The 23,284-nt window shown below is 50.9% G+C and overlaps 1 protein-coding gene across 1 annotated transcript in view; it reads left to right on the plus strand.

The window, feature by feature from the left end:
• The first annotated feature begins 8,352 nt into the window (after nt 1-8,352).
• Nucleotides 8,353-23,284, plus strand: part of GFPT2 (glutamine--fructose-6-phosphate transaminase 2) — a 41,820-nt gene continuing 26,888 nt past the window's right edge. Inside the window, exons 1-4 of the mRNA XM_077911093.1 lie at nt 8,353-8,742; nt 20,480-20,587; nt 21,638-21,736; nt 22,137-22,262. Coding sequence (XP_077767219.1) covers nt 8,736-8,742; nt 20,480-20,587; nt 21,638-21,736; nt 22,137-22,262 — 340 coding nt within the window. The 5' untranslated portion in view covers nt 8,353-8,735. The remainder of the gene's footprint in view (nt 8,743-20,479; nt 20,588-21,637; nt 21,737-22,136; nt 22,263-23,284) is intronic.

A 23,284-nucleotide genomic window follows, 5' to 3' on the forward strand; every position in this document is an offset into this window, starting at 1 on the left:
CACTCTACAACATCTGCAGACCCACGAAAAGATTCAAAGTATTTCATTCCATAGACAGATTGGTCAGCTTCATGTGGGACAGTTTGTATCCCTAGAGGACACAGAGTGCCTTGTTCTCCCTGCCCTGGCTTCTCTGCCAAGGAGTGGGCTGGCCAGGCAGCTTTGCCAAGAGGCCAGCCCTGTGTGCGCCTCCACAGCCTTTGGCTTCATGGGGCCGGCTGGAGCCTGAGTCACAGGACTGGCCACTGGTTACCTTGCCAGCAGGACAGGAGGCCCACACTGTTCTTCCTGGGCTTGGGTAGGCCCCTCTGCTTTCCAGGAGCAGGAGCCCCTTTGTACAAGAAACTTTTCCTGCCAAGCTTGGAGGCTCCTGATTTCTTTTCTTTTTTTAATGGGAAGATGATGAAAATATTCTCTAACCGATTGTGGTGGTGGTTGGACAACTCTGAGAATAAATATACTTAAAAGCATTGAATTGTATGCTGTAAATAGCTGAATTATAGGATACATGAATTATATCTCTACAAAGCTGTTATATATGAAACCAAATGCAATGAGTAGAGACTTTGTAGCATCTCTGTAGCCCTTTTTTCCTGCCAAATAACATAGCCAGTACACACCCATGCCTCCCCTGAGTCTGAGAGCTGTGCAGTATTTCGGGGTGGGTATATTCCACACCATGAAACCAGGCTCCTGTTGATACATATTGCCACATTTCTCTCCTGAAGGCACTTTCTCAGGCACTATATGATCGCCTGCTATCCTCCACATTCTCTGGAAGAGAATGCCTTTCTCAAGGCCATACCACAAGGCTGCTGAGAGTCAGAGTGCAAACCTGACCAGCCCAACTAGGCCAGAGGCCAGCTCTCTGGTCTCCTTGCCTCCTATGAGCTCCGCGCCTCCTGCTTGCTCTGAGCCAGGCAGGAGACAGATGTGCCAGGGAGCAGATACTCAGCCTCGCAGGCTGTAAAAACACTTGCTAATATCAGACCATTGCATGTGGGAGAGGGAGATTGTATATGTTTTCGCGGATTATAAATGTAAAAGTCTTACAGGCATACCAGCCAAAGGCGACCAGTAAGACCTGTTGGGATCCCAATATAAATCAACAAGCAAAAAACTAAAAAATAAAAAAAGAAACCAACGAGCTATAAAAAGACATTTTTGCGACAATCAAGGAATATTGAATATACTCCAATATATATCAATAATAAAGATGAGGTGAGTGTTAGATAATATAAATATATCACTATTAATTCTGTTTGGTGTGATACTGGTTACAGCTTAAGAGCCTTACACATCATGAATTATTTAAGGAATAAATCAATCATATCATGACTTATTCCAACAACACAAAAGTTGGAGAGATAGTTGAGACAAAATCAATTACACATTACAATTATTGAATTGTTGACTCCAGGGCACCTGGGTGGCTCAGCGGTTGAGCGTCTGCCTTTGGCTCAAGGCGTGATCCCCGGGTCCTGGGATGGAGTTCCGCATCGGGCTCCCCACAGGGAGCCTGCTTCTCCCTCTGCCTGTGTCTCTGCCTCTTTCTCTGTATCTCTCATGAATAAATAAATAAAATATTTTTAAAAGTTTAAAAAATAATTGTTGACTCTGGGTGATGAGTACATGGGGGTTCATTAGACTATTTTTGAAATGTTTCAAAACAAAAAGTATGTGTGTACATATGTGTGTGCATGTGTATACATATTTGCCAAGGTCAAAAAGATTTTCTAAAGATGACACTTCTAGGGAAGTTAACAAGGGCACCCTCTGGTTGCCATTTACAAGAAAAGAAAGATGGTTTTTGCAGGCAGATCCAGTTATTCTAGAAAATATGTAAGACCTTCATGTGCCAGCAGAATGGGGAAACCCTGTGAGCTCTGAGACTCCCTCTCTCCCCACACTCCACTGAAAATCAAAGTTATGTTAAAGGTCACATTACCATGGTGATGTTCTCACCTTACAGAAACAGGTGGTGATGCTACAAACCTCCCATGAGGAGTTCACAAAGATCAGTGCCTGGAGGACCATGTCCCAGGAAGGACCCGCCTCCACAACTCACAGCACATGAAGACAATGACCCCCAACTCAATGTCTGGGCAAGCCGCCTGGAAGCCCCCAAACACAGCCAAGAGCAGAGCCGCAGGAGTCAGGGAGAGGGCAAACAAGGTATCAGTGCCTGAGGGCAGGGGTCAGCCTCACCAGGTAAGGCAGGGCCCCCAGCCAAGCAAGGACAGAACGCCTGAGAAGCTCAGGCATGCATGCCTTCCAGCAGGACTGCAGCCAACACAGATCTGCTTTCCTCTATTTTCTCTACACTCTTGAATTCTCCCCACTGGGGTCAAGCTGGCACAAGCAACACCCCCAGTCCCATATTCTAATACCTTCACTGGACTTCACTGGAAAGAAAACTTCCTTTTTCCAATGGGTCCTGCAACACTCTTCCAGGATGATGTTCCTGGTTCTGGTTCTCATCGGCCTGATTTAGGTCTCTTGAAAAGCCCAGACCCAATTCTTGTGTTCTGAGGATGGTGGCCTCATTGTCTAGGCCTGGGCTATGTGCCCACCACAGTAGTTGGGAGGGAAGCCAGCTGCATATGAGCCAGCAAGCTGAGAAGGAGAGAAGGGGTGGTTCCAAGGAGGAATCCAGGGTGTTGTCTCCAGGGGAAAGGAAAACAGGCCCAAATGTCCTCTTTGCCCATTAGTCACTCCAGACATCTTGGCTTCTGTGTCCTAGTGAACTCCCAGGCAGACCCTCCCCGAAGCCTCCTTCTCACCCTCATATCCCACCTGCCTCAACAAACATGAAAACCAGGCTGCACATGAGACAAGAAAGGCTTCGGATTTGCTCTGGAACCCAGACCCTGCCCTATGCAGTTGGACTGATGCTTGCATAGGATGCGCTCCACTGAGCATCTGCATGGGCCACCCAGAAGCACACCTCCTCCACTGTCCAATGGAGATGGACACCAGAAGAGTCCTGGACCCCAAACCTTCACCCTCTGTCCCTGTCCTAGGCTCTAAGAATCATAGGCGAATGTCACTGTTAGACTGGACGACTTGGAGGGGACACGGGCCACCGCATTTGAAGAGCCCCTCCTCTACCCGCCCCCAGAATCTGCACAACATCAGTAGTGGATGGAGTAGTTGACTCAGCTGCCCTAGGGCCCAGCAGGAAACCAGGGCTGGAAGGACAGCCAGCACTCAGCCTAGGAGGGAGGCTAGGGAGGACATGGAGGGCAAGCCCCTCTAAGGATACAGCCACACTCAGCACCAGGCAACAGTGGCCAGAATTGTCAGCTCTTCTAATCAGTCAGAGACACTGGAAGCCCAGGACACAGACTGAGCCCTTCTCAACCCTGTCTCAACAGACAAGAAGGCGAGAAAGCAAGAATGGAGCATCAGAGCATCCAGAGAAATTGGTAGCAGCCAGAGTGGCCAACCACCCCAGTCTGCCCAGGACCGAGAGGTTCCTTGGGATGTGGAAATCTCAGAACTAACCCCAGGACAGTCGCAGTTAAAAAAAAGTCAGACAGCTAGTCACCTTGGGTTACACCCTCAGACAGGATGACAGAGCATTTCCTGAAGGGAACGTGCAGGGTTAAGACAACCAGCAGGGCTGGGTCAGCTTCAGGGGTGCTCAGCTGGAGCATCACCACCCAGAGACCTGATGGATTGGACCCTGACAGGGCAGTGTGGGAGAGGCCACCAGACTTTACCTGAGCCCTCAGGGAGAATATTTATATCCTGACCGCACCCCCCCCTCCAGACCTTCTGCTGGCCAGAGCCAACCAGTAGCCAGGGAGCCTGGGATCCCCATGAAGGCCAGTCTCCCAGGGCAGAGAGTCAGGGGAGGGGTAAAGAGTGGGTCTGGTGCCTCTTTGTCCCAGAGGAGATGCTTGCCTGAAATAATGGGGCCTGAAATAATACACGGCTTGGAGTGGTGGAGCTTCTGTAGTCACATGCAAGCCTTACCATCACCAGTTCCCTGGACCTGGCCAGAGAGCCCCCAGAGTACTCCCAGCGCCTGTACCCCTTGGGGTATGCTACTTCTCTCCATTCACAGATACCCAATAGCCAGTGCATGCAATCCCAGGCTTCTGCTTGCCCACATGCACTCCCACCCTCTCTCACTCCCACCCAGTTTTTCCTGGGTGCCAAGGCAGCAGAAGTGCATTGGTAGCACTGGCACTCCTGGGCCAGATCTGGGTTTCACAGCACAATTTGAAATTATTTCTAATCAGAGATCAATCTCTGGCTAAAAAAAAAAAATTTGTAGTACAACCATATTATTGTTTAAATAATGACTACCAGGGGCACCTGGGTGGCACAGAATGTTGAGCGTCTGATCCTTGGTTTCAGCTCAGGTCATGATCTTGGGGGTCATGGGTTCAGGTTGGGCTTCCACACTTAGCAGGGAGCCTGTTTGAGATTCTCTCTCCCTTGCTACCCGCCCCCCCCCCCCCGCATTGTGCTCTCTTTTTCTCTAAAATAAATAAATAAATCATTTTAAGAAAAATAAATAATGACTACCAATGCAAAGAATAATGTTTCAGGGGTTGGTAAAAATCTGACAGGATTAACTCTTAAAAGTGTTTTTTTATTCTTTATTTCCTAAAATGAATAGGTATCTCTTCTGGAAGAAAAAAGTTACAAAGATTTATAATTAGCCTATTTTTTTTTTTAACTAACTTACAATCATAAAACAATACAGGAGTTGAGGCTTAAGGCAGAACTCCCCTTCGGTCCCCACAGGACAGAGAAAGGAGGTAGAACAAGTCCATGGCTCCAAGGAATTCCTCAGGAAGATAACCTGTGTGTTGTGTTGAAAGGGATGGGGGGGCCTCTCCTGCCTCAGTGCTGAGGTGGGTGGTGGCAGTGGGGTGGAGCCATCTGGCGGCCAAAATTGCACTGGACAACCCTCCCACTTTCCCATGCCCGGACAAAGAACCTGAGGCCTTAATCCCTCCAGGATTCCTGCCTCAGTTTCCCATCCAGCTCTCCATTTCAGGCTGTCCTCAAACCCTGGCCTCGGGCCTGTCTCTCAGACCCTCCTTAGCCCTGAGCCTTTTGCATCTCACCCCATACCTGTCCCCATCCCCAACCCTATAGGAGGGAGGAAGGAGGAGTCTGAGGAGGTGGCTTCCTGATTGACCCCAGGTCTGGCCTCATGTTTTGCACTGCTTTGCACTCCCCACCACAGGTCTCATCTGAGGACCAGCTACCCGGAGGCAAGGAACTCCATCCAAGTCACCATACCTGGGGGTTCTGACCTGGGTTCCCCCAACCCTGTCTGCCATGGGCACCGCTCAGGGTCCCCTTAGAATCTGGCGCCCTGCTGCTGGATGGAGTGATCTAACTCAGAGCTCCAGCTGCAGGCTTCAGCATCCTGCACACCCCCCCTTCCTTGAATCCTCCGCCGAAGCCTGGGAAACCCTGTGCTTCACAGCTCTCTGGGAAGGGTTGGATCTCTGGGCTGAAGGAGCTGACACCAAGTTCTGCCTGGCATTTTGGCTCTCAGAGGGGAATAAGAAGACCAGGAGGAACAGGTGACTAACCCTGGTCACCCTGCAGCCACAGCCCAGCTGAGGTAAGTGAAGACTGGTGCTGAGGACCCTTGATGACAACATGGAAGCTGTTGAAAGCCCAGCAAGGACTCCCACAGGAGTTAAGGGCAGCCCTCATCATGCCATGGACCCCATAACCCTGCCCAGGCCCCAGCAGAAATGTTACAGAAAAAGGCGGCTGAACAGGGCCTGTAGCCAGATGATAGCTGGCACCATTCCATGTCTACCAGGACAGTCATGGGGCTTAGTGGACTGTGTGAGAGGAGGAAGCAGATCTCCGGGTTGTTTGGGAGAATCCAGTCAATGAACAAATCCCCTAAGTGTATCAGAGTTGACCTGAGGTTTGGAAAAAACAGCGCAGGTGAAGAAGCTCTTTGCAATCCCAGCACATGGTCCTGCTCTGCTGGCCAGAAGGGTCAAGGTCACTCCTGGAAAGTGGGACAAGAGCCAGGCTTCCAGCTCCTGCCACTCAGGCTCACTCTCCCAGGAAAACGGGCTGAGGCAAGTGTCTATATACATGGTCTTTCTTTCTCCTTCCTCTGAGAGGGGCCACACAAGGGCCTCCTGATCAGACCAGCCTAGCTGGTCTTCCTCTTCCTAGCTGAGTGACTTTGGGGAGATTGCTTAATCTTACTAAGTCCCAGGGGCCTCCTGGGTTGTACCAGGACAACTCCCTGACAAGGCTGACGGCAGGAAGGGTCTCTAACCAGCAGCACCTTACCAGCTGGGGTCACCAGCTGCCTAACTGCTCCCCTGAACCTCAGATCATGGTTCCTACAGGTCAAAGGAGTCAAGACTCTATTCAGTTGCAAATGACAGAAGTCACTTCAGAGTGCACGCAAAGATGGGAACTTATTGAGTCTTGATACTGAGAATTCCAGGGATAAATGCTGGCTTCAGTTCCAACTAAATCCCAGAGCTCAAAAAAATGTTCATCTTTCTCCATCCCACAGATCTGTTGTGCTCTGGATTGCCTCACTCTCAGACAGCCAGCCCTTCCCCACCCCACCGCACCCCAAAGTTGACAAGAGGGTCCCCAGCATCACTAGTTTACCTTCCAGCCAGCTGTGCCACCAGGCAGGAAAGAGGCTCATCTCCTCTGATTTGTCCCATGTCCCTGAGCAGGCAGAACTCAGCACAGGCCACATGCTGATCCCTGAACCAAGGCCAGCACCAGCCAGATCTAGTGGCTATGTGGCCAGGCCCAGACCACAAAACTAGCCCCCAAAGAGAGGAGATAATGCTAACCAAGCTGCAGATACCTCCATGGGGGTCCTAGCATCCATGCCACTCCCCACTGGGGAGCTGTGAACCCCCAAGGAGGATGGGAGACAGATCTGGACCCTAATAGGCCCCCAGGGCTCCTGGTGTCTTGGTACTAGCAGAGGGCCTGATGACATGATGCTGTTCCCACCTCAGTTACATGGGGGGCGGGGGGTGCTGGTCTAGGGTAGCTAGCACTCTAGTAGTCCTCAGCTGTGGGAACTTTGCACACACCTGAACCTTCCTTCTCAAGTCTGTTAACTTCCTCTGGCAACCTGTCATGGCTCTACTCTGACCTGCACCAACTCCAGCCAGCCCAGTCCCCAGGGAGAGCCTGGCACCCTCTCCATCAACCCCTCCCCATTCTCCCCCCACCAATCCAGATCCCACCTGGAAGTTTCTTCCTTTCTGTATGACACTGGATTAGTGTCTGCCTCCCACCACTATCCAAGCGCCACGTACATGCCCAGGCTGCACCATTCTCACTCATCATGAAGTCCCTTTACGCATCAGGACAGGCATGAAGCAGCTGCTTAGGAATGAGGGAATGAGAGAATGAAATGAAATGAAAGCAACCCTGCACCGTGAATGGGGACAGGCAGATACAGTGACTCCAGAGCTGGCTCCACAACTTCCCAGCAGAATGAATCAACCAAACCCCTTCTTTACGGTCACTGAGCCTTAGTATCCTCAACGGGCAAATGGGCAACTCTGCGTAGGACCTGCCAGAGCCGTGGTGAAGCTAGGGAAAGAGTACACCAGGCAAAATGCCCCAGACAAGAGGCAAAAAGCTTCGTTTTGTTCTCTAACACGACTGGGAAGTATCTGTTTAGAATTTCAAGATGTTTTTTAAAAAAGTAAAATAAAAAACACCAGATGCCTTCAAAGTACGCAAATGATGGGCCAATTCTCATGACCTTCCTCGGGAGACTGAGGCCCAGGCCCGGAGAGCAGTGAGGAAGGGAGGAGCCAGCCAGGAACCGGGCGGAGGAACGAGTGTCAGTGACTCAGAGCGGGGCCAGACTCGGGCTCCTGGCGGGCAGGCGGGCGGGCAGAGATGCCCCTGCTGCCTCGGACCGGACCGGTGCGCTCAGGAGGGCCCCGGGGTGGGGGTAGGGTGGGGCTTCCACGACCTGCGGAATCCCCGCTTTCCCGGTCCAGCCCTCCAGTAAAGCCCGGGCTCGAATTCTGCCACTTTGACTTTGCCACCGCCGGCCTCCCCTCTCTGGCCAAGTCCCTTTCCACCTGGGAGGGGCCCCAGTTCTGCCCTCCCTCGGGGAGGCCCCTAGGGTTCTCCCCCCGCCGGGCGGGGGGCATGCTTGAAGGCCGTCCACGTGCTACGCTTCTGATGCCCTCGGGGAAGCCTGGCACCCGGAGGGGCCCCAGGGGAACGCGGGCCTCGTGCCTGACCCCGCGGTCTGTGCCCTACACACAGTCTTAATCCTCACCGGGACCGGGTAGGAAGCTTTCACTGTCAGCCCATTTCGCAGACGGGGTAACTGAAGCGCAGAGCTACTCAGTCCCCCGCCCACAGCCCCACGCCCGGAGCGTGCGGAGTCGGGCTGTGAACACGGACCGTCTGCCGCCCCCGGTCCAACTCCAGGACCCGACCCCCGACGCCCGCGCGTCACAGACCCGGGCTGCGCGCCAGCCGCCCCTCACCCAGTTCCCGGACTCCTGGGGGCCCAGGCCCCGCCGTTGTCACGACAACCGGGGGCCAATGGGGAGCGGGCGGCGGCGGAGGCCCCGCCCCGCCCCCCCTCCGGCTGCGGGCTCCTCGCTATAAGGGGCGGAGGCCGGCGCGGGAGCGAGGCCAGCGGAGCGCCGGGCGCGCACGGGATCCGAGTGTCCGGAGCGCGCAGAGTCCCCGGGCCGCGAAGGGCGCGAGCAGCAGCCACGATGTGCGGTGAGTGCGGTGGGCGCGGGCCGTGCCCCTCCAGCTTCTCGGCCCCGGGGCCTGGGAGCGGGGCGCCGGGGACCCTGACGGGCGCGGGACGCGGCCTCGACCTGCGCCCGCCCCAGAGGTAGAGGCTTCCACCGGCCGGGTTTGCCGCCTCCTGCCCCCCGCCCCCGCGGGGGTGTTCCAAGAGGTGTGGGGCAGGAGGTGCCCCTCCGCGGGCTCGGACTTGGCGAGGGCAACCCAGCCTGGCCCCCCACAAAAGGGACAGAATTGATCCTGTCCTGGGCCGGCCCTTCACGGTACAGAGGCCCCCCCATGTCCAGTGAGGAAAGCGCCCTCAAGTCGTCCACAAAGGCGGCCACGCACAAGCTCACGCGTCCCAGCCCGGCTCTCGGCCCCCCGCGCCCCCCAGGAGGGGCCACCCCACCTGCACCCTCCCTGGCAGCCCGCCAGGCTCGCCCGCGTGGCGCCGGGAGCAGCCCTCGTGCGCTCGGGAAGGGCCTGTGCGTTCTCCTCGCGTCCCAAAATGAACCTCTCGTCCCTGGAAGGGTTGATGCCGTGTTGCCGCCTCTTTGCTGAAACAGCTCTTGGCGAAGCTTGGGGAGAAGGCAGCGTCGCCTGCCGAGCCTCGAGCCTCGAGCCGCAGCGGGGAAGGAGTCGGGTCCGGGGAGCAGGGCCGGGCTCGGGCGTCCCCCGCACGGGGCGGCGGCGGAGACGCGGTGCTGTCCCGAGAGGCTGCTGCGTGGTGGGGAGGGCGGCTGCGGCCCTGCGCGCACATCTGCAATTCCTTACTCTCCTGGCTGGGCCGCCCCCGCAGGCTGGGGAGAGGGCCCGGAACTTCTGCAGGGACAAAAGGTCACTGTGCCTTTTTTTTCCCTTGAGTAGGATTCAGTTACCCATTTCAGCCTCCTGTGGCTGGAGGACCTGGTGGAACTTTTGAAGCCATGAAAGGCCTCTGTCTGACTTCTCGAGGGCTGTGCGGTGGGATGTGCCAGCAGTGAGCCCTGGGCCAAGATCTGTACAGGCCTCGTTTCTGAGGCCAGCCGCTTCTGAAAGTGAAAAAGAACCTCTGACTGAGAAGCCCGCAGCCCAGCGGCTTTGGGATGCAGCCTCCCCAAGGCCAAGCAGGCGTCAATTTAAATTCCTGAACCGCCAGCAAAAATCTCAGGGCTTTGGGGCATCATTAACAACGTATAGGGCTGCCTGTGGGTATTTCTGGGCTGAGAGGCAAGGCAAAGGTGCCACTTTTGCCAGAAGCCCATTGGAGTCTAAATCCCTCAGTGTGGCATTCAAGGCCCTTGACCAACTGGTAGCCCTAGCCAGACTAGTAAACCCACCAGGATCTGCCCGTCCAACATCTTCCACCTCCCTTCTTGCTCCTCTCAGGTGCTTTCTTGCACCCTTCCCCACACCAGCACCCCAGCCTTCCCTCCTGCTTCCTACCTGCATCCAGCTTTCTCTGTGGTCTCTTTGAGCCTAGGGGAGAGATGGGCTCAGACTCTCCAGATCTGGGGTTTGGTTCTGCTTTCTTAAGGGGCCGCACATATTTGGTCCCCTAAGGAAAGGATGAGCTTTGGGCTGTAACCACCTATGTCCTCACATCAGGGCTCCCCACTAGCAGATCCCACTCTGAAGGACTCAGTGAAGTCGAGGAGCCACGTGGAATTCCCACATGGGGGTTATTTCCTTTTCAAGTAGCCAGGAGAAAGTCTCAGCTAGGTGCTAACGTGTCTTTTACAGCTCTCCTACACTTGCCAAGCACCCCTTGCACGAGGACACTGCCCCAAGCTCAAGCCTCATGGCGGCAGCTGGCTAGAATTAAACCTGTTGTTCTGGGTTAGTTCTGGATTATGGTCTGTGTATGTATGGCCGGTGATACTCGATTTCGTTTTATGGTTGTGCTCTTTCACAGTGCATTTATTTAGGTTTTCAAAAACTTAATCAATTTCATAGAAAACTATTAAGGATATGATTGCATGTTTGGTACAAGGATTTGGCAAAATTTGCAAAGATGCTCTTAGAATAAGTCGCTTGCCCTCGTCACTGAACTCCAAAGAAGTCTATGCGCACCTGTGTCTGAACACGAGCTGTTTTAAGTCCCCTTTCTGGGCAGGCTCTGGCCCCCACTACGATCTGCCACTTCGAAGCCTCCTCCTAGAGAAGTCAAATCTCCAGGGCTGCTCCTACAGAGGTGAACAGGGACTGAGCTGAAGGCCTTCCCTTTAGTTGCTAATGACCATGCTCAGATTGGCTCTCGTTCACCCTCATCTCTCTGCATCTCCCACAGAAAGCCAGACCCAGTACTGGCTGATCCTCCACACACTAAGCAGCTGATGTACTGAGAGTTTAGCATGGCAGCAGGGACCAACACATGCATGGGAATTTGGCAAAAAGGATTACACTTTCTGTCCACGGATTTTTAGATCTTCCCTATCCTTTACCACTGCATTTAGTAATGCATGGCGGTGGAGGCTGGGGGGAGAACTTGGCTATGCAGAATTAACGAATTCTTTATTTTTTCTAGAAGGTAAAGCCCTTGCTTTGAATTCATTATCTTTTGTCTTAGTTGGTGTATTAGTGTCTGCTGGCTGCTGTAACAAGTTACCTCAAACTTGCTGGTTTAAAACAACATGAATGTTATTTTCTCACAATTTGGGAGACCAGAAATCCAAAACTCAGTTTTACTGGGCCAAAATCAAGGTGTCAGGAGGGCCCCACTGACACTCTGTTCTCTGGACACTCTAGGGAAGAATCTGGTCCTGTTGCTTCCAGACTCTCATGGCTGTCAGCATTCCTTGGCTTGTGTCTGTACCTTTGTGGTCACATCACCTTCTCCTCTTCCAAGTCAAATCTCTCTCTGCTTCCCTTTTATAACACTTGTGATGGCATCTAGGGCCCACCTGGATAACCCAGGAGTCTGTCCCATCTCTAGATCTTTAATTGAATTTCACCTGTTAAGACCTTTTCCCATATAAATATTTTTACAGATTCTAGAGGTTAGGACATGATATCTTTGAGGGTCATTATTTATCTTGCTACAGTTGGGCTCTTGCTTTTGGGCACCCTCTCCAAGAATAACTCAGTATCACTAATCCCATATGCTCAAGACACAGCCTCAAGGATGTTGACCAGAGGGCTACCAGTGTCCCCTCTATGCCCAATGCATACACACACCCAAGTCCCCGGGTTCCAGAACTTGCAGACTGGGCCCACCATAGTCAGAAGATGAATATAGGCATCAGTTAAAGATCCCGTCCTTCACTGGCATGGCCAGTTGGAGCAAATAGTCTTCACAATTTTTCTAGAAGTCAGGTCTTGTGTCATATAAATATGGTGCTGACCTTATCTCGCCCTCCATGCAGGTACATACTCTTCCTGCTCATGTCTCCCCTGCAAGAAGCAGACGTGGTTTTATTCCCCAGAATCAGGAGGGGCAGGATGCGTGTGCACGCCCTTCCCCCACAAGCTCTCTTTGCTTACATAGTGGTCTTCAGAAGAGCTTGTTATGTGCTTAGGGGGTTTGTCTCTCATTTCAGCTGAGGAAACAGCCATCCAGAAAATTAGATGACACCGGGGAGAACTCACCCTTTTGTTCCAGACTACTTCTGGCTCTGGGAACCCCATCATATATGACACCCATTTCCTCCCTGTAATGGTTCAATTCATGGGATGGATGCTTCAGAAGAGACTCACCTGGAGTTGATGGGGCACAGACTCTGGAGGCAGGCCACTTGCCTTGCCACCTCCCCAAGCCACAAGAACCTTGCAAAACAGAGCCCCTGCTCCAGGATGTGCAGATAAATGTCTGACAGCTGGCTCCCTGTGGCTAATTTCAAGTCATCAGTGTGGGGTCCTTGAGTGTGGAGTTGAGAAGAGATGAGTATGTTTGGCTCTCAGGAGCGAGCCCTAGCAGTTCCCGCACCCTGCTCACACCCTGCGTGCAAGATTCCTGTGGGCATTCTCGAACAGAGGGCTTCATAGGGGCCAGCTGGGGAGGGGCTCAGCACTGGAAGTGACTCCCCACGTCCCCCGCCTCCTCCCCATTATTACGCCATTCCTCCCTCACTCAGTCTTATTCATCCGGGGTTTCCCAAGTTCGCAGGAACCTTCTGGAAATTTTGTGATGTAACCTTAGTGAACAGTACTTTTAAACCGAAGGATTCTCTTTATGTTTAGTGAAATTTGCTTATAAAGGAAGATTGCCTTGAGGTTACAAACACTCCAAGAAGAAAGTTCTGGAGAATTAATTGGCAAAAACAAGCGCTTTCATCTGATTGTCTGTCTCTTTCATTTTCAAAGGGAATATTTCACCAAAAAAAAGTTTGACCTTTTTTTTTTATAGCCAAATTTTGGCAGGTTAAGCAAAGACTTAAACTTTCTTAAAAGTATTTTTTAGTACAACTTAGAGTATCTGTTACTTCTCCCTTTGTTCTTTGTGAAATTCTAAAATGACAAGGACACCAAGAACTTTTTCATTAAAAATAGAAATGCCTTGCCCATGTTTACTGCAGGAAGCAGTCTCCTGTTATCTCAGAGATTCCAGTGGTGCAGTAACTTTAACTCATGGAGTCCCAGCGAGGCCAGAGGCAGGGTGAGGCCGTCCTGACCCTGAGCCAAGCCCTCAGGTCCCTGTGTCTGTGTGGGAACCTGTGGTGGGACCTCTGCCTTGGCCCACTTCTGTGAGAAGATGGCAGCAGCTGTCGTTGCCATTTTATCAATACAGTGCTGCCCCGAGAGGCCACAACCTCCTCGGGGGTCGTCCCTGTTGGCACAGTGGCCTCCCCGAGCTGGGCACCTCACCCAGGAGAGTAGACCTGCCCCACCTCTCCTAGCACACCACATATATGCGCCCAACCCTCAAACACACACTCACATACGCTCAAACACGTACCCAACACTCAAACACAAACTTACACACATCCAGCGCTCAAACACACATTCACACCCATACGCATTCACGCACCACACACACTAATATGCTCTCTCACCCTGACACTCAGACACTCACATATATACATACTCTCACGGACACACACGCTCAGGAATTCTGGGAGGCAGGAGTCTGACTGGCTGGCACGTCTTCTGCCTGAGTGGGGAGTGACCCCACTTGAGAACCGGACTAGTATCTAATTTGTACTAGGCTCTGGGACCAAGCAATGCTAAGAAGCATGGGATGGTGGTGGGAAGAGCACCCTCAGTCTCGTGGAGCACTGGGGAAGGGATCCCCAGCCTGGTGGGGTGGTGGTGTGGACCTGCGGAGTGAGCCCCTACCCTGGTGGGGTGCAGACTGTATCTCTAGCTGCAACTGTCCACCCTCCCTCACAGTGAGGGCAGGGCTTTCATTGAGGAGGAGAGAGGGTGAGATTTTCCAAAACGACAGCCACAGATTCAGAACACAGACCCCAGCCTGCCAATTGTGAATTTGACCTCTTCCCATGTGCACTAGGCCCCAGACAGCCCCTGTTCTCCTCCACCACCTCAGGCATTCCAGGGTTGTAAAGAAGGTTCCAGGAGTTCGGTGCTACTAGTCCTGGCCATGAGTCCAGGGGACACGGCCACCAGACCTGATCATTGTCATTATGGTTCAGAGTCCCCCTGCCTGAGTGAAAGGACCTCATCATCCTGGTGCCTTTGGTCCTGATTGCCTGTATCTCTCAAACCGTTTACAGAGGGAGCGCTAGAACCCGCAGGTCCCCAAAGGGAGCCAGGCAGAGGGGCTGCAGCCCCCTTACAAAGGGCTAGTCTCCATTCTACGTCATGTCTGGAGCCTTCCCTGGAGTTTATCTTGGCTTTTCTCCCTCCAGAACCTTTTCTCACTCACTTTCCCCATAAGATTTAAGAGCAGGGCCCTAGAAAGCTGTTTAGAAGCTCTGGATGCCGGGGTGGGGTGTGGGCATAGGGCATGTACTGAGCTGGAGTGGTTAGGCCACAGCAGCCTCTGTCCCAGGGCCAGACATTTCTGTAAGCCACCTTGGGAGGATTTCACCACCCTGCCTGTGTAAAGGAGGGACAGATGGACGTAGGGAGAGCCAGACTTGCTGTAGTTGCCATGTCCTATATGGCAGAGAAAGTGGAGTCAGAAATAGCAATGTCTGGTGGGGCCAGGGGGAGTCTCTTGATGTCACCAGGGCCCAGACCCTACCAGGGAGCTTGGAGGTCTTTCCATCAGGGGTGAGGTGGGCATCTCTCCAAAGACCAGGCCCCTTCTACACAAGCGATTTCTCACCCCTCGAATTGTAAGACGGGGCTTATGCTGATTTGAGGAGCAACAGGGAGACACTCGCCATCACTCAGATAGACCTGGCTGTGACTTCCTCGAGTCTTGGACTTGGAGCTAGAGATACCCTGTCCGTTCATGGGAACCACAGCCTTGGCACAGGATGTTGTGAAGATCAGACGAGATAAGGTTCTGAAAGTACTGGCTTCCTGTGTGCTCCGCGCATCTGCTGCTTGGCGTCTCACACTCCCCGGGAGTGGGAAGACCCTTGGGTGGCTCTGAGCCCATCCTTCTATGCATTGGAAGGTGTGCTCAGACAGGGCTTTCTCCTCGAGACCGTCATTCTTCTGGGTGAGCAGGACTTGGGAGCCACGGAGAAGTCAGATTGGGCTGGATGACAATCCCAGACCTACCAAAACTAATTCATATAGTGGCACATGGTCAGATAGTGTACATGGGCAGAAATACTGTGACCATGCAAAGAACACACATGCAGTAGGAAAGGAGTTTCTGCCCTATAGCCAATGCCCTCTTCTGAGGCAACCACTGCCCCCCCCACTCCCACCAACCTCAGGTCTTGAGAGCCCTTCCAGAAATACCGTATGTGTCTCCCAACCCCTCCCTGCATGATTTACTCAGGTTCTGCGAATTGCTTTTTCCCTTAACAGATCTTGGAGATGTAGCTTGTTTTCCAAGAGAATACAGAGCTTCACCTTGTTCTCTGCAGAAGGCCACCTGCCGGGATCCCTGGGTGGCGCAGCGGTTTAGCGTCTGCCTTTGGCCCAGGGCGGATCCTGGAGACCCAGGATCGAATCCCACGTCAGGCTCCCGGTGCCTGGAGCCTGCTTCTCCCTCTGCCTGTGTCTCTACCTCTCTCTCTCTCTCTCTCTCTCTCTCTCTCTGTGACTATCATAAATAAATAAAACATTAAAAAAAAACTATTAAAAAAAAAGAAGGCCACCTGCCTGTGGTCCCATAGTGGCCCTGCCATGTGGCTATGCTGCCACCTACCTGGTGGCATCAGGGACCATCTTCAGGACCAGGATCAGGATCCCAACCTTGCCCCCATCTTAACTCCCACAAACAGTGCTGAGCAGTGGCTCAGGCCTTGTGCATGCACACATGCCCCTCTGCAGAGATAGCCGTTGGAGACATTCCTAGCAACAGCTCTGGTCAACAGATGTGTGCATTTTTAATTTTGACAGATTGCCAGATCCTTCCAGAGAGCGCACATGCATTTAAACTCTCAGCTTCTTGTCAAACTGTTTGATCTTTACCAATTCCGTAGGTAAAAAACCGAGTCTCCTTGTAGTTTTTATCATGGATGATCTGGATCCCAGAAGGGAATTCTGACACCAATAGAAATGCCTGGGAAAGCAGCTTTATTCCATTTCTTTATTTTTCTAAGCTAGTAAGAGTATGATGTTAATGCTGGGTGTTGGTTTTTTTAGTTTTTTTTTTTTTTTTTTTTTTTTTTTCACTTCTTCTCGGGAGAGTGCAGGGAGAAGCCTGCCAAGAGGGAGAGCTGTGAGAGGAGATGGAGGCGCTTCGTTAATGAAAGAGCTTACTGAATAGGTGTCTGAATGCAAGAGATTTTTATGTTGAAATTAGATTTATGTTGTCATGTGCAAAGACCTCGAAAACCACTCCCTGGCACCCCCCCTCACCACAGTATTCTCCCAAACTGTGCTGGGGTGGCTGGGAGCCTCCTGGCTGGGTGTGGACACAGCTGATAGTCCTGAGGACAAGGCGGCTTTAACCAGCCCAGCTACCCCCACCTCGGGTGGAGGAGGGGCTCTGGAGGCAGCACCCCCACCTCCCCACCAAGCAGGCTACCCTGGATCTAAGAGCCAGGGGCGCCTGACAGGAGGACCTCAGAAGTGCAGTTTAACCCAGAGGAAGGAGAATCATAGGGGAAGATTGAAGGATTGCAGAGTAGAGCCTGAGCTCACTCTCATAGAGGCATTTCAGATTCCAAACCTTTCCAGGGTTGGTATATGGGCCTTTGAGTCATCTGCAGTGCCTGTCAGCTCCCCTCAGTGAGGAGCCGCTGTAATTCTAGAAGGATTCCCGGGATGCCGGGGAAGACTACAAAAATGATCTGTGAGTGGCTCCCTCCTTCACATAATTGTCTCCCATGGCTATGTGTCTTTACAGGGACTGGAATTGGCCCACGTCCCCCCAAGAAACTTCCTGATATTTTGCAGGATAATTAACGTGAAAAGTTTCACCCAAACATTAGATTGTAGTGGTGGTCGGACAATTCTGTGAACATAGAGTTGGCCCTTGAAAAATGAATAGTGTGTGTGTGGAGGAGTGGGGTGGGGTTAGGGGCACCAGCACCCTGCACAATCAGAAATCTGCATGTAACTCTGATTCCCTGAAAACTTAGTTACTATTGACTAGAAGCCTCACCAATAAGCATTAACACATATAACTATGTTATATGGAGCCTATACTGTATTCTCATAATAAAGTAAGCTAGAGAAAAGCAAATGTTATGAAGAAAACCTTTAGGGAGAGAAAATATACTTATGTACTATAGTTATCAAAAAAAAAGTGGAGTTGGTAGTTCAATCCCATATTGTTCAAGGGTCAAGTGTCCTGAAAACTATAGAGTTATACACTTTAAATGGGAGAATATTACGGTATGTGACTTACATCCCAATAGAATTGCTCAAAAATTTTTAATGTTTCCATTAGAAGGTAACTAGTGGGGTATTTTTTTTTAATGAGTAAGGTGAGAAAAATACATCCTCTGCCCACGTGTTGAGCTCTGAAGTGTAGGGTAAGGTGTGAGCTCCTGTGACCACACCTTCAGCACCTTCACCCAGCAAGTGCCTGAATATACACAAGCCCCTAGACACAGTGGCTCTCACCTTAGAGTTAACCAGGAACCAAAATAGCTGACCACCAAGATAACCTTAGCCATGTTAAAAAGAAAGCATCTGTCACTGCTCAGAAAGCATAGTGTGCATGTTTTTATATAGAAATTCTATACTTTAATACTTGTGTGCAAATATATCCTGTGTACAGTAATATACAGGACAGAATGCAAAATATCATTTTTAGCACTGTTTAATTTTATTGCCCAGCTTTTGACTGTGTCTAGAATGAATTTTAGCAAGTTTATTATTCATATGCTGTGCCCCTACTCACTGCTTAGAGATATAACATCCCTTTAAGTGACATTGGATAGCTCATTCAGAAATACTATATTGACTTAAGTCTAATCTTTTTTTAAAGATTTTATTTATTTATTCATGAGATAGAGAGAGGCAAAGACATAGGCAAAGGGAGAAGCAGGCTCACTGTGGGGAACCCGATGTGGGACTCGATCCCAGGACCCTGGGATTCGCCCTGAGCCCAAGGCAGACGCTCAACCGCTGAGCCACTCAGGCATGCTTGAATCTAATATTCTCAATGACTGGAAATATTACAGGTGGTTTTCTGTAAGTTGTCCCCTCTGAGGTTCATCTCTGACATTTCCCCCCAGTTTTATTGAGATATAGTTGACATATAACATTGAATAAGTTTTCAGTGTACTAAATGATTTGGTATATGTATATATTGTGGAATAATCACCTCACTAAGATTAGTGAACAGCCATCACCTCACATTGTTACTTTTTCCTTGTGGTGAGAACTTGAAAGGGCTACTGTCTTAGCAACTTTCAAATATACAATCAAGTATTATTAGCTTAGTCACTGTGCTGTACATTGCATCCCTAGGACTTGCTTACCTTATAACTGGAAGTTTGTACCTTCTGACCATGTTTACCTAGTTCCCTCAACTCCTACTCCCCCACCCCTGGCAACCACCAGTCTGATCTCTGTATCTCTGAGTTTGGGTTTTTTAGATTCCACATATCACACAATATTTGTCTTCTTCTATCTCACTTATTTCACTTAGCATAACGCCCTCTCGTTCCATCCATGGTTTGCAAATGGCAAGATTTCCTTCTTTTTTATGGCTGAGTAATCTGTCATTGTAAACATATACCATAATTTTTTATCCATTCATCTGTGGATGGATAATTAGCTTGTTTCCATGTCGTGGCTGCTCTAGATAATGCTGCAGTGAATACAGTGGAGGGAGGTGGATATCTGGCAAATTTTTAATCCCGGTTAGACCTTTCTGTCATCCCAGGAAAACAGTGGGAAAATTAAAAATTAAAATAAAATCATTAAAATTAGAAAAATAAACCTTCTACACCTATTCATCCTTGAGGCAGCACTGCCCAGTGGTTAGGAGCATTTAAATCCTTTGGTCAGATCGCCTTGGTTCCCAGTCACAGCCTCCCAGGCTTCTGTTCCAGAGAGTAAAGGGAGGTCATTGGTAGGTCCAGTGCCTACAGCTGATGTGAGCTTTGATTGACATCTGTATGGGAACACTTGGCCCAGTGCATGAGTTCTCAATAAGAAGAGTTACTAAGAATGTTCCTGAAGGCCAGTATTGTTCACAATCCAACCTCTTGGCTTCCCTGATGAATGCAGATTTACAGTCATTCTACTCCACATACACTTATCGAAGAAGCATGGTATGCCAAGACATAGTGAGAAAGATAAAGATAGAAGTGCCAGCCTGTGTCCTTATCAGGGGATGTAAGTGTTCCAGGATGTAAGAGCACCGGGGTGGCCCAGAGCAGAGGAGCCCATCTGGCGGGGGCCTGGGAGGGATAAGCCTGCCATGGGAGGTGGTTGGATCTTTGAGGAGCACAGGTCTTCCCAAGTCAGGTAGGGAGAAAAAAGGGCAGAGAGATGTCAGGACAGGCAATTCGCAGGAGACCAAGGGTCTAACCTAGTCTCGAGCAGGCAGGGACATAGAGGACTTTGGCAAGAACCAGCATGATGACTGGTTTATCTCCATTTAGGAAACTATTATTTTGAAATACAAATACAGAAAATGCAGCCAAATAAAATCTTCTTGGTATGCAGATCTCCCTTGAAGATAGGGATTCTCCAGGGGCCAAGAGATGGTTTTATTTTTGCTGTTGTAAAAGTAGCGTTTATGGATGTTGAAGCTCAAGGCAATAAATAGAAAGGAATAAAGGCCCCAGTCCCTGTCCTCACCTGCTGTAAGAGGCTGCTGTGACCTCCTTAGGACTCTCTCCAGGCCTGTTCTGTATGGATCAAGGAGTCCAATAGGCAGGGACTTCCAGATGCCCCTGGGTGGCCAGGTGGTTTTGCTGATCTTTGCTTTTGTAAATATTGCCACAGTGAAAGCCCTGTTGGAAAGTACAGCTGTAGGAGAAATTCTCTGCAGTAGGATTGCAAGGCCAAAGTGCGTGCATGTGCTCTTCACGTGACTTGTGAGACCTTTTGTCGGTCTCACGGATGAGGCTGTGGGCCATGTCCTTCTCAAAGCAGGAGGGGAGCACGGCTGTCGGGTTATGTCAGGGAAAGGCTGTGCACATGGCCAGAGAGCCCTCCAGCCTTGTCACCTGTGCCAGCATCCCAGGAGCTTTTTTTTTTCTAAACACCAACCAAGCAATTGATAAACCTGTGGCCTCCCGTCTTTTCACAGGAATCTTCGCATACATGAACTACAGAGTCCCCCGGACGAGGAAGGAGATTTTTGAAACCCTCATTAAGGGTCTACAGAGGCTTGAGTACAGAGGCTATGACTCAGCAGGTAGGTCCTGCGGCCACCGCATGCAAGGACGCATGTTCGTTTCACTTGACAACTAGAGACCAATAGGAAGAAGAAATCAGGGCAAGCAGATCTCCACCGGAAGTGTCCCATCCATATCTTCGTGTCCCTGTTCAGGTCACTGCTGTGCATCTGCTGGGGTGCTCAGGGGTGGTGAGATGTCACAAATAGATATTATTCTTTCTATCTGATTTCATGATAGAATTATAATTTTATATCCTGTGTTCATTTCTCTCCCACATTTTCCATTGTCTCAAACTCTTCCTGACGCTCTTTCTTGGTGGCTGCACACTCTGACAGCCTCAGAGTTCACTCTCCATCTACTTGACCTATAGACATCTGGTCTTCTTTCCATTTTTAATTAAGCAGCCTGAGGGAGAAGGGGGAGGCAGATGATTTTATATATCCATTCATTTTTTTAAAGATTTTATTTATATATTCATGAGAGACACAGAGAGAGAGGCAGAGACATGGGCAGAGGGAAACAGGCCCCTTAGGGGAGCCCATTGTGGGACTTGATCCCAGGATCCTGGGATTGCGCCCTGAGCCCAAGGCAGACGCTCAACCGCTGAGCCACCCAGGCGCCCCTATATCTGTTCATTCTTAATGGAGAGCAAGTCAAATGAAGGATCGCAGGAACACTAATGCAGCAAGGATACCAGCTAACACAGCAGAGTGCACAGTGCACAGCATGACAAATGCCCTCCAGTGAGCCTACTGCCCTCACTGGTGGGCCTGGAGGTGCCTCCCTCACAGGCAGGCTTCCGGGGCTGCACCCCAGTTGGAAGCCCCACCAGGCAACCACAGCCCAGGCCCAGGCATGCGTTCCCTGCTGGCTGTTGAGCACTGCTACAGCCTCTTTTTCCGAGTCGACATCCTGAACACTGTCTAGTTCTCTTCCAGGCCACAAGCCTGGTGAACGAGAACCGATAAATCCACAGTGCTGTGTAGCCCTCACCCGGGGTTGTACTCTGTAACAAAGGCAAAACTTAAATTCCAAAACCAAAAAAAAAAATCATGTGTATACCACAGGTGTGGCCATCGATGGACATAATAATGAAGTCAAAGAAAGACATATCCAGCTGGTCAAGAAAAGAGGAAATGTCAAAGCTCTTGATGAAGAACTTTATAGTAAGTGTAACACAGGCCCTGTCAAAGCAGTAAGTGCAGGGTGCATCAGTTTAAAACCTTTTATTGCAGCAAGACTAAGAATAGGAACTTAACAAGGGGAATCAATAGAAGAAGGGTTCAGCCCACATTGTAAACTGTGTCTCTGAGGGTGTGGATTTTTTTTTTTAGGAGGTGGTGAATGAGCATTTTTAATTTTTTAATGTTTTATTTTTTCTGGCAAATGATAGTGCTTTTCCATTTATAGTAGTGCTCTGTAATTTTCTTTTTCAAGTAAGCTCATCTTGGTTAGTGAGTTAGGATACTGAAGAGTACTGAGTAAACCACAGTGGTGGAAGGTGGGATGTGCTTCTGACCTAGCTGAGGGGACTCCTGTGTCAGTGCTTATTTTTCTTTGATCTAGAACAAGACAGCATGGACTTAAAGATGGAGTTTGAGACGCACTTTGGTATTGCCCACACGCGCTGGGCCACCCATGGGGTCCCCAATGCTGTCAACAGCCATCCGCAACGCTCAGACAAGGGCAACGGTAGGTCCTATGGCCCTGCTCCCCATCCTGAAGGTTCCATCGGGCCCTGACCTGTGCCAGTGTTGAGCCACACACATCACCAGCGGCTGGCTTCTCTCACAGCCCTGTCTTCCCCAAGGACCCAAACAGGTGGCACCAGGCCCAAAACAGGAGGTGAACTCAGCCTGGCTCCTGGGCAGCGCTGACCCTCCAGGCTGCCACAGGAAAACAGTGACGCATCCCAGGCCAGCTACTGGCCCTTGAGACCCAACCCGAGTGGGACCTGGCAGCATGAGGGGTCGAAGAGTCTGGGCACTGTTCTTTCCTCGACAAGGGACTGCAGTGTTCTGGAGGGCTGGGTGCCTCAGGGAGGGGTAGGTGATCTTGAGCCAAGGCCAGTGGCAGTGCTGATCTTGGTTAACATCGAAGTGCCCGCTCCAAACCTGGGCCTTGCAGTGAGGCCTTGGCTGCCAAAGGCTTGAGATCTGGAGACGCAGAGGCTGCAACAGGCAGCCCGGGGCTCCCTCCAAGCAGCAGAGCCCTCCACTTGGTTCCCTACATATTTTTTTAGACCTGAGAATGATAATACCTAAAAGTCTGGACTTCTGGCATCCCTTGAAAAACTGAAAGGTATGGTGACGGGGCTCACAGTAACTTGGAGTTCAGGTGGCAATCTGAGGCTACAAGGTAGGATTCCAGACCCTCGTTGGAGGACTGCAGGTTCCCCAGTTTCCCCACCCGGCCCCTCCACATGGCATGCCTGGGCCTCCAGGACAGTTCTCCACACCATAGTTCTTCACGCCCCCACCCACTCTCGTAGGAGGACTGATAGGTCTAGAGATCCTAGTGGGTCTCCACTGTAGGTTAGGCCTGGTCAGGTCAGAAGCCCCCAGTGACCCACACCTGGGCATGAAGGGGGAGGGTCTCTGGCCTAGAGAATGATCTTTGGAGTCAGCAGGGACCCCCACCCCAGGACATCCCCGGCCCCATATTAAAGTAGAAATCAGATACATCAGAGTTTCTGAGTAATTGAGGAGTGGTTA

The sequence above is a fragment of the Canis aureus genome, chromosome 10 (genome assembly GCF_053574225.1).
Source record: "Canis aureus isolate CA01 chromosome 10, VMU_Caureus_v.1.0, whole genome shotgun sequence".
Classification (NCBI taxonomy): Eukaryota; Metazoa; Chordata; class Mammalia; order Carnivora; family Canidae; genus Canis; species Canis aureus.